General features: G+C 35.4%; 1 protein-coding gene across 1 annotated transcript; it reads left to right on the top strand.

The window, feature by feature from the left end:
- Positions 1 to 1,066: 1,066 nt before the first annotated feature.
- LOC118739920 (skin secretory protein xP2-like) lies at positions 1,067 to 2,330 on the top strand. The gene has a single exon (XM_036471420.1). It carries the CDS (start codon positions 1,661 to 1,663, stop codon positions 2,201 to 2,203), a length of 543 nt encoding a protein of 180 aa, XP_036327313.1. The 5' UTR covers positions 1,067 to 1,660; the 3' UTR covers positions 2,204 to 2,330.
- Positions 2,331 to 12,350: the final 10,020 nt, after the last annotated feature.

The following is a 12,350-nucleotide window of genomic DNA, read 5'->3' as shown; positions in this document are numbered from 1 at the left end:
ACATTATTTTAAAAAACCTCATGATTTGAATTGTAAGTTGTAATTCATCGAGGGATAAAAATGTAATTCTGATATCAAGTAAAAAAGTTGTATGTAAAACACCAATTTTCTCCTGTGAAATTTCATTAATCTCAACTAAAGTGATTCCTAAAAAAAAATTCCAAAAAAAAAATATTCAAACTCATACTTTTTTCGTAAAAATAGGAGCGTGTTTTTTTAAATTTACTTTGCTCAAAAATAGTTTTTTGCCCAAAGAAATAAATTTTTTCAGAATAAAAATTTTCTTTTTTATGTAATATAATTTCTATAAATATTATTTTCCGGTGGCCGCTGTGGTGTAGTGGTAAGCTTTCACTCCGCAGCGCCTGGGTTCAAGCCCTGGTCAAAGCAACATCGCAAAAAAAAATGTAGAAAGGCTTTTTCTTAACAGCGGTCGCCCCTCGGCAGGCAATGGCAAACCTCCGCGTGTATTTCTGCCATGAAAAACAACTTCTCATTAAAATACAATCACCTCCTCTTTGTGTGACAACATCAAGGCGCACGCCACAAATCGGAGGAGAAGCTCGGCCAAACACTAACATATGTGTTAGCGTCAATCTATTATTATTATTAGATATTACTTCATTAAAAATTTATTTTTTCTCATAATTTTTTCCGTAAAAAAATCCTTTGTCAATATTTATGTATGTTTTCCCCTTACATAATATTTTTCAACAAACAAAACAAAAAAAATATCCGTAATATTAGATTTTACCATTATTTTTTACGAAAAAAATCTTTAAAAACATATGTTTTCCCTTGAAATTATATTTTCCGAAAAAATACTTCCTATTTATTCTAAAATGTGTATCCTTAATACTATTTATTTTTAGTTTTGTTCCAAAATTATGTGGTCTTGAAGAATTTTTTTCTTGAAAGATAACTTCGTAAAAACTAGTTTTTTTCTAAAGAAAACTTCAACCAAAAAAATGTCATACATATTTTGATTAATTTTTCTAATTTTCTTAAAAATATTATTTTTTTTAATTTCATGATAAAAATAGCGAAATAAATTTGAGGCACATTTTAAAAACGGAAAATAAAAATAAAACTCCTAAAAACATACAGAATTTCCATTTGAGAGGAGCAACTTTTAGGGAAATATGCATGGACCTGAAAGGGTTAAGCAAAAAATCACTGCTTGCTGCAACAACATAGCGCAAATAAACACATAAAAGTTTCTGTTTACATACTACGCATCCGCATTTGGGCACTCGCGATTAGGCATTGGCCCTTGACATAGCAGTCAAACGAGCGGAACAACCTCATCCATTATTGTCACGTACGCATAATAAAAAGCCTAACAGCGTCTGATGCGTCGACGCGCTGCCACTGCAGGCATTCACCCACAACCTAGTACGCCACCTCCAATGAAACTATCCTCGTTGCATCAAATATGGCAGTAGGCCCAGCAATTGTGCGAGTAATTGAGTGGAACTGACTGCGCTTAGAACTATTTTTTGATTAATAAAGCTCATGAAATCAAATTTATTGCGCCAAAGTATAAAAGCTGAAAAGCGTTGACACTTCCACTGCATTCTTACGATCAAATCCAAGTGGCAAAGTGTAGCCAGACAGCAGCAGTAGCAGAAACTCAACCAGTAAACTTCATCGCAACAAAATGTTCAAGTACACCACCCTCTTGGCCTTAATATTCGCCACCACTTTGGCAACAACTCACGCTGAGCCACCACGTTTCCGTGCAGCGCTTCGACGGGCACCCAATCGCTTTCTGGCACGCCAAGAGGCTGAGGTGACTGATAGTGCTGCAGCAGAGGTCGCGCCACCTGCAGCGGAGGCAGATCAGCCAGCACCCTATCCGCCAGCTGGCGTCACGCCAGCGATTCCCTTCGATTTGCCAACGGAGACAGAGGCACCTGCGCCGGAGGAAGTTTATGGCCCACCAGAGGAGGAGCCAACACCCGATCCCACCTATGGGCCACCAGAGGAAACTACCACTTTGCCTGCGCCTGCCGCCGCCCCCGCTGAGGGTGATTTAGTAGCGCAAAACTTGGTGCAGCCGCGTCAAAGAGTTGCATTGGCCAAGCAACGCGGTCTGGTGCGCTCGCAGCCGCTCTTGTTGCAAGCTGTGCCCGCTGCGGGTGCGACCGGTGTTGTGGAGCTGGTGCGCGCGGAACCGGGAGTTATTTACATTTTGAAATAAGCGTTGGAGGAGGAAGTGGGAGAGGAGCAGTAAAGTTACGACGATTCACGGGTGGCGTAGTACGATACCATCCTTTTTACATTTGTTTTCTACTTATTGAAATGTGTTAAGTTTATTAATTTTATAAAAAAAAAACGATAAAAATATAATAAAAATTTATTTCTTTACAAATGTGAAGCTTTTCTAGTGTACACGCATTTTATCAGAAATTTTATAGTTATAAACTCATTTTGCTTCGCAAGAATTTTCTTTCATTTCTAATTCGCAATCGCTACGCCAATTCGCCAATAATGCAGCCATTTGCTAACTGCATGCCATTTTCCACAAATCTTTCTTCGAGCTCACATCTCAGGAATATTAACAAGCAGCCAGCCAAGGTTTGCAGCCAACAACTAAACTTTCAGATATGCGGTAATCGCGTTAGCTAATCTATTTAATTGGTAAAAGTATATATTAACGTTAATGAAGCTACAAATGATGGCAAGACAATTTTGCTGGAAATTTTGTTGAAGTAATTCATTTCATTGTACTTAAAACATTATTTCCTGTTCAATTGAATAAAAATTTTCCTTTTACCTTTTTCGCAAGCAAATCCGATATTTTTGTTTTTTTTTTGCGCAGTGATAAAAACTGAATTGTTGTTTGCGAGACGTATTCCAGAATTTTCGAGAGTTTATGCGAAATTATTTTTTGGGAGCTTTTCGGTGTTTTGCAGAAGTTTGGAGCTTTTCGGGATACGGAATTTTGTATTTACATTTACATACGTAAACGCGCGAGTATCATTCGATTGGGAACCATTTTCTCCTAGATTTCTATATCCCATTGAACTATTGTAACTTTGTTTTTAATTTTTAGTTAAAGGTAAAATTTATGCGAAAATTTTGAAGAATTTATTTAATTTTTTCACAAAGAATGAGCTTTGATTTTTCGAGTTTCGCTATAGACTGTCCTATCTAAATACCTGTTTGCATAAAATGATAGCCGTTTTCGTTGTTCGGACTAAACCCAAAAACCACTGAATAGAGTTCCGTCATAGTGTCGGAGGTTATCTTACATACATACATATATGGTCCTATTACATGCCAGTGATGATAAATTTGCCACAATTGTGCTCTTTTGGTACAATTTTAAACCAAAAAGTACATTGACACCTCATAGACCTTTTTGGGAACTTAAAAAAATTTAAATATATGCGAGTTTTGGGAACAAATTAAACTAATCAAAAACGAACTGAACGAGCCGTTGTTTGCAAACATTTTAAAAATGGCTCAACGTATATTGTCTATTCCACATTCCTCCGCAAATGTTGGAAGCGTATTTTCTCTTCAGAATCTGATAAAAACTAAACGTAGAAATAGATTACAGGTAAAAACCATAGGTTCTTTAATAAACGCAAAATACTGGAGGTTATCGTCGCACCCTTATGGCCGCCTGGATATCTGAAAATATAACTAGAAACGTGCCTTTAAACTCCTCTCAAGGGTCAGTTTGTTATAAATTCAGATTGCTAGTACCTCGGCCTGAAATATCGTGAATCAAGTATCAAGTGTAATAGAAAGTTTGGATCCAGATGGAAAGACACCCGCTCCTACTCTGCCCGCCATCTTTAATCCATCTATTTACCAGTGTACATATCTGAGGTCTAGTTCTGGTAAACCATTTGACCAGACATCTTGGTTTGGAATTTTGAACTGAAATTCTGTTCCAAAGCAGATTTCCTTTGGCATAGCGTCGGAGAACTCGCAGATTTCGAGACCTGGTATTGTGCTCAAAATACTTTAGTGTTGCGTCGTGTTTTTAAAAGTACAAAAGTACTGTCAGAATTTTGCATATGCAAATTCCTCGAGTCTGCTGATGCCTGGACAAAAATGTGGAGCGGGGTGGAACCTAGGAACGAGTCTACGGCCACGGTTGGACACGTTGTCATTGCTCCTGCCACCGACAGTAGAGTCCTGCTTTGAAGTTTGTCCAGACGTGAAACGGCAGTTTTTTGCAGCTTCAAGTCGAATGTCCGAGTCTGCATTTGATTTCAACTGCTTTAAAATGCATTTAGCTCAAGGCAATGCAAAGTCAGTATGTTTCTTTTACAGATGACTTTTCACGCTGAAATAGTTAATTCACACACGGTTAAGAATTTCGGTTTTAATTTTAAACTTTTTACACAAATACAAACCTTAAAGTTGAAAAAAGAGAGCACATATGTTGGGCTTAGAATTTAAACAGTTCGGTTTACACTTCCATAATTAAGAATAAAAATAATCTTAAATTTCATGCTCCGTCTGATGGGGATTGCACCCGGTCAGCCTTGGTAGCAACCAATTGGACAAAAATTAAAACCAGAATATATTGAAAATTGGCTAAAACTATTGACTGGCTTAAAAAATAGACTATACTTAAATTAGACCCAAATTTTTGACCGTAGCAGTTAAAAGATTAAACAACTAATATTGAACTATGCATTTGCAAAGACATGTATCAAAAGTGTAAGCATTTGGTTTATCTCAATGAGGCTGCTGGGTAATTATACATCATTTTCAAGTTAGTTGCTGAAATAGAAATAGAAATAAACTATTTTTTCTGAGGTAATTGTGTGAGCTACGCCATACTGGGCAGTTTTCGCACCTTTTCTACTTCCTGCTGAATAACAAGTTTTCAACAGTTGTTATTAATTTTTAACTATTTAATGAACTGTAAATTTAACGATTGAATACTTCGAAACAACTTCGTCAAAATTCACCAAAGGTATATTTTGTGTGGTGCTACGACATGAAACAATAAAGAGAGGTATACACTAGACACACAAACATATCCACCTTCATGCGTACATACATATGTATGTGCATATGAGTAATGTAGCACTGCTTTACCTTGAACTTGAAAAATGTCTAACCTTGCTACTACTTTTCAGGCAAAAGTTTTCAGTCAAGTATATTTAACATTTCTATACTTACTGACATACTATATGTAAAACCTATGTACATACACACTTATTGTATCCAAGCACTATTTAACTATTTGTTAGTTGCTCTTCAAATATTCATTGCACGTACAACGGTAGCATCTATGTACATACCAATGTACTTGCATATTATGACAATAGCAATAAAAGAGCTTCATATGCAAGCAGTTTAATGCATATTGAAAGGTTTGAAGTTCAATAAAATAAGAAAACTTTATTAGTTTAATGGAAAACTGTGCTTGCTAAGTTTTGAAAAAAAAAAAAAAAACAATATACGAAATTAGAAGGCAAACTGGGAAAGTGGAACAGTATGGCACAGCTTTGAATAACTTTTAAAAGATTTACTAACGTAAACGTATGTGTACATTAGGGTGGTCCAAAAACAGTAAAGTCGGAATTGTAATGCTCTCTATATAGAAAAAAGTAGACCCCTGTTTTTTATGTTGAAATCAAAATATATTTAAAATTCTGGAAAATCAATATTTTTCAATCGGAAATCTCTGGTTCTCTTCAAGAGTCTTGCAATAATAATACCCAATTGTTTATTTAACCATTTTTTAATACTAACAATTTTTTATTGGTCCCTCCATTGCATTTTTTGGGGATATTGTGGGTTATTGGCGGACCTATATATTATAGTTGCGATGAAAAAATTGTGAAATAAACAATTAAGTATTATTACAGGGATTTTTTTGGAGAGAAACAGAGTTTTCCGATAGAAAAATATTGATTTTTAAGAATTGTATACCATTTATACGAAAAGTTGTTTTTTTGCTCCATATAAAATACATGGAATACTTTGAGCGCTTTGAGCTAGCTCCACATATTTTTTTATTTCAAAATAAAAAAGTAGGGATTCAATTTTTTCGGTATAGAACAATCGTAGAGGGTGGGAGCATAAAAAAGCCGACTTTACTTTTTCATATGCATTTTGTTGCACGGTGTAAAACTGCTGACGAAAGTAACGCTGTGGCACAGGCGAATATGTGTGAATTGCTTCTAAGTATTTATATGTTTTTCTTTTAGAAAAAAAAAACCATTATGTTGGTCACACCCGTCACATGTCACACCCGTCACAATTCGAAGTTTGACAAATTTTAATAAATTCGGTCAGGGCTGCTACCATTACTTTTTTACTAATCTAAAATGTATCATATATTTGTTTGTGATATCCGATGATAAAGATAATCATAAAGATATGTTGCTCGAGCGATGGAAAAACTAAGCTATGCTATCACGGATACAAAGAAACCATTACTTGAATTGTCAGCGTAAAAACAGTATCTCATAGGGTTTGACAGGTAACAGCCTCACTGAAAGTGCAGTACTATTTAAAAATAAGGCACTCTCCAATGACTCAGACAGACAATGGAGATGACGAGTCCGATTAAGGCTTATTCCGTTTTTAGCTGGCAGAATATTTTATGTGTTTGTAAAATCCGATTTTTTTTTTTTGAGAAATAAAGTTAGTTTAGTTGTCTAATAATGTGTACTTGTGTATTCACGTTCAACTTGTCACACCCGTCAATAAGTCAAATCACACCCGTCACAGTTCAATTTGGAAAATATCGTTGCTCCCTAACGTGGAAGACTAGCACGATTAACTATTCGCGTCGAAGACTTGCGCATTTCATTACTCGCGTCGAAGAGTAGAACATTTCAGATTTTCATTATTTGCGTGGAAGAGTAGCACACACTGTTGCCAACTTAGTGCTTTTCTTAATTCGAAACGCGAAATTTTATGGGTTTGGTACTTGGTGCGTTTTTTGTGCTTTTTTTTTAGTTTGAAGACACCGAAACTATGAATCTGAAACAAAAATGTAAATTAAATGTAGAGAAATTGGAAGTTTCGTAAGGAACATAAATGGAAACAAAATCAAAAAATGGAAACAAAATCAAGGCACAATGACAATCATAGGTGAAAGAAAAAAATGTGGCAACATTATATACGGTAATTTGCCATTGCCTGCAAAAACGTCCATGTTGCTGGGACCAGAAATCGATATTTAGGGCCGTTTTCTAATGTAAGCAGTAAAGTTGCCTTTACTAACAGGGCAGTTAAATTGTTCCTCACTTTAAAGTGTTTTCGTTTTCTAAACTTACTTGTAAAAATAAATTTGTTATTCTGTAGAGTGAAACTTCACTACATTTCCGAGAGTGAAACTTCACTACATTCGTCCTAAAATTTCAAAGGTTGGCAATGCAGCATAAGCAAATATGAGCATGAGCAACTGTTAGCAAAAACCAAAACCTTGGTTGAAATATCTAATATATCTGACTCATGAACCAAAACCAAACCAAAATTTAAAGTTAGGTACAAATTTTAAAGGTTGCATCGGGTGAGCAACAGTTTATCGCTTCGAGAACTTAATGCGCTGATGAGAAAACGAAAACTCGTATATCGAGACGATAAAGTGGCCGGTAAAGTAAAGGTTGGATGAGAAAACGGCCCTTAGACCTTTAGTTTGGGCTGAATTTGTTAGAATATTAGGAATATTAAAAAAAGCACCAGCATCTCCTGAGAGTAAAATGAATAACGAACCTGTTTAAAAAAAGAATAATCGTGTATGCAGCTTTTTTATACAAACAAATTTTTTCCACTATGCGCCGGTGGCTGCGACAAATAAGACACTTTAAAAAGGGATATCAAATTTTGTTATGTTTCAGGTAAGAAGCAGTCGGAAAGAAAAGTTCTTTACGTTGCTTTAGTTCACGAGATCATAAGAGACTACAGTGTAGATTTTAACTTCCACATATTTCATGAAACATACTTAATTTTTGTTGTTACTTTTGTTTGATAGGAATTGTGGAAAAAATTAAGCAATACGAAGAAAAAATTAGTATTTAAACAGCGCAAATCTAAGCGAAGCGGCAACGCCGAACACAGCTGCAAATTAGAAAATAAGAACAAAAATGTTTAAGTCGCGTCGTTTGGACGAAAATACTTGAATTTATAGAAAACAGAATAAATTTGACCGCCGAGCAAGAAACACTAATTTTTATTATTTGGAATCGGCATACCTACAATAAAATTGTGTATGCATACAAAGTCAATTAAATTCTACAACAAAAAATTTGTGCTTTTTTCGAGAAAAAACGAGATTGTTCTTGGGTTTTAGTGCTTTTTCAAATTCAAAACTTGGCAACACTGGTAGCATATTTCAGATTTTTGCGTGCAAAAGTAACTCATTTCAGGTTCTGATAAAATTAAGTTGTGATTTGATTTGTCAATCAAATGCGAAATCAAATTTATTTGTGATTTGATTTGTAGAGTGAATCAATTTGATTCGTAATTTTACAACTAAAAACATAATACTTCTTTATGCACCGCAAATACGATTTTCAAGTATTTTCCAACTTCCAGTTCTACGCAAAGTAGTGCTTATCAAATTTGTAATTAATTATTATATTTCGGGATTTTCGGGACTATTTCAGATTTTCGAAATTACTCGATATTTTCGGGATTCTTGCAGCTGGGAATCTACGGAACTACTTCGGGATTTTTGTCAAAGCCAAAAATAAAACGCAATTAATTGCTTTTCTTACAAATGTCGGCTGTGGCGTCACGTGAAGACTACTGGTTCTGGTTCTGAAATCGCAGGTTCGAGGCCGCTTGGAGGTGGTTAAGAATTTTAAAGTTAAATAAATGTAAGTAAAAATAATTTATTCAATTTATATAAATAAATAACAAATTTGAAAATCTAATTGCATTGCAAAAAAACATTTAGGAAGAAATGCTATTGCTATAAAAACAAAGAAATTAAAAAACATATTTTTTTTATTAAATTTAAAAATAACAATAAACAGCATAAACAAAAAAATAAATTTATAAAAAATAAAAATAAAATAAAAAATAGAAAATAAAAAAATTTTCCCTGCGCCACGATTTGAACCTGGGACCTCAGGCTTACCACGCGAGTGCTTTGCTCTGTCGGCCATTGTGACTGCTGGAGCGTCGCGAGCAAAAATGCACACTTATGCTTTTCACGGGGCATGAATTGGTAGACTATCTTATCAACTGGTATGATCCTTCTAGTATTTATACTAGTAGATGCTGATGCATAGCCTGACAATTGACATCTCGTAGGACATCGCAATGTTAAAAATACCAGTCGCTAACATTGAAAAAGGATAGAACGTGAACTAGTTCAGCTGAAACGCAAACCGGTAGAATTCTAGTTTACAACTAGTAGCTTTCCCTGCAGGGTAAATACAGCGCCAAAATTAAATATTCTCTGCATAGTTCAGCCGTTCATAAAATCAATATTTCATAAACCTTGTTACAAACATTTATGACATTTAAGTACATATAAATAAGTAGCCATTTTATGATATTTTTTCATTACAGTGAGCATTAAAGTTGCTCGTAAAATTTGTACCCCACAAGTTGCCAGTATATGTATGTATGTATGTTCGCCAGTAAAATGTTTATCATGTAGTCACCCACAATTTCGGCTATATCGCGGCCAATGATGGACAGTTGAATACCAATTTTGAATTTTGTATGACATTCATCTGACATTCGTATGACATATGTAGACAAGCGAATGGGCAATTTGGCGACGTGCCTGTGGTCAAAATACAAAACGCCAAGCGCCGCACAAACTATTCGAGTGGAATAACAACAAAAGAAACAAAAACAAAACAAGTATCTAATAATTACGCGACTGTACTTAGCAGCAGCGGTAGCTACATGTTAGCAACTCAAGCGTAGGACCAATAGAACTCCACTCACCAGCAGGCTGGCCATGATTTTCGCTCTGTAAAATAATAAAAGCTAAGTTATGCTACCGACAGGAACTGAAACTGAAAAATAACAAAAGCAAAATATGAACATCGAAAATTAAAAAAATTAATATGCGTTGCAGTGTGCGCCAAGCGTCAACTTGACTAATGCTCATAAGGGGCGCATAAAGAATTTGGGTAGTCAAAAATACTGACGAATTCACTTTGTGAGCTTTGAATGATTTTTTGAAAAAACATCAAAATTAGTTGTGAGCTGCACACCAAATCGTAACGTAGGAGCGCTTCAAAAAAGTGCAACGATTTGATTAAGTAGTAAAAATAATGAAAGCCTTTTGCTGTATATTACTGTTACTAGCGCTACTGGCGCCCATCCATGGCAGCCCAGTGGCAGAACGTACGCATTTAAAGGCCAAATACTTGCGTGCGCGCCAGCTTGCGCCGTATCCAGCGGCCGGCCTGCGACCGCAAGTGCCTTTCGTACTGCCAACTGTGCAGGGAACCGAAGCTGCAATACTGGAAGCAACGACAGACACGCCGGTGAAGGTGGAAAGTGAAGAAGCTATCGATGAAGATTTGGCAGAAGACTTGGATCCGATTGCGGCTGATGCAGCGGAGGATGACACTGAGCCATTGCCAGAGCCTGAGGCGCGAATGCAGGCGAAGGATGAGGTAGCAAAAACGGGCGCAGAGGAAGCGGAGGGGGACGAAAATGCAGACATTATACCGGAGCGCAAAGCAGGACCATCACCAAGCAAGCGTTTCTGGTTTTTCAGAAGATGAATTGGGAAGCGCAACATATTTTTGTATGCTTTAAATTAATTTAGTTTACATATATTGATAAATAAAATGTGCGAGTGTCTTTAAGCTCACTGGAAAATTAAGGCTTAAATTTTCAAAGTGAACAAAAATAATTGCTAGTGTTGGGGCACCATCATGTGGGCAGTTCGTAATAGCGGTATTTGCTAAAGGCAAACAAGTAAACTTTGTGCTAATATTTTCTTTATTTGCTGCTTTTGTAACAGAGTATGCACACAAGCACGCTCACTACATACATCCATATGTTTATATGAACGTGGAAGTTTCCTGTCTACTCTGCAGCATTTTTCTACCATCGACTGTTTGCAGATTTGTATGCGTAATTACCGCTACAACCGCAAAAATATTTACACAGCCTGGGTAAACAATAAATTTATGTTTGTTGCTCTGTACATAAATATGTGTGTGTGTGTATACTGGTTACTTGTAAATATGCAGATGGACAGACACAGCTTGCAACTAAGCAATTAAGCTCGAACAAATATGGACCAGGCATTTTTGTGTGCGTAATTGATTGTTTATCCTCTGTGGTGAGTTCACACAAAAGCTATTACATTTTTCTGTAAAAACCGAGAGGTAAGCGAGCAATCTCAAAGATCATTCATACATATTTGTTCCCTACTTTGCCGATTCATGTGCATATGTACATATAAATATATATATATACATATATATATCTATTTTACAAATACCGGTCTCTTTGCTTTTCAAAAATTCTCACAGCGGGCAGCGATTGGTTTTAAAACTACAAGCGATTATATCATAAAACTAAACTCTAAAAATAAATCACAATCAGGCATAGTCAGTGACAGCAATGTTAACATAACCTACACACATACACATGCATATGCGAAGGACGCATTGAGTTTCATTCAATTTTCCATGCGACACAACAATTCGCTAAGCAAATGCATATGCGCATAGGCAATAAAATTTTCCTCTAAATACATACCACACACGCACATACTTATGTGTGTAGGTGCATATGTTCGTATATATGTATGTATGCATGCCTAACAATTTGAAAAATGCCGTAGACGCTAACTATGTGCAAATTTTGTTGAATTTTAGCTAAACAAGTTAACTCGACTTAGTGCTTTTTTCTATTACGCATAAAAATTACTTCGTATGTTAATGAAATATTAAACTTTTTTGGGGCTCCATGTTAATCGATTTTTTCAATTAAATTTAAATTTTGTCGTTGAAAATCAATCTTTATTTCACTTACATAATTTAGAATTATAATTCCTAAATTCAGTCAGCGTCAAAAATATTAATTTTTCCTTTACTTATATTTTCTACAACAATTTTTTTTATATAATTTATTGTACAGCAAAAACCGGAATCAATTTATTCAATTTCACATAGAACTCGGGAAAATTCAAGAAGTAGCGAAAAATTTCCAATGAAATTTTCAACTTTTCAATTCGATTTCTTGAAATCAAAATTTTGAGTATGCAATTTTGTAGCCCATTAAATTTTAGTATATAAGGTGAAAGTGTCAAGCCTCTAAAAACTACCGTTGATTTTTGAGAATTTTCTTTTGTCCAGGCTGCTTCGCATTTTCTTCCATATAACGCATGAACTAAATCTATTTTTATATGGAAGAAAATGCACAACACCCTC

This window comes from Rhagoletis pomonella, unplaced genomic scaffold (assembly GCF_013731165.1).
Source record: "Rhagoletis pomonella isolate Grant_MI unplaced genomic scaffold, Rhpom_1.0 Rhpom_scaffold_00005, whole genome shotgun sequence".
Taxonomy (NCBI): domain Eukaryota; kingdom Metazoa; phylum Arthropoda; class Insecta; order Diptera; family Tephritidae; genus Rhagoletis; species Rhagoletis pomonella.
This window is presented reverse-complemented; position numbering and strand designations above follow the sequence as displayed.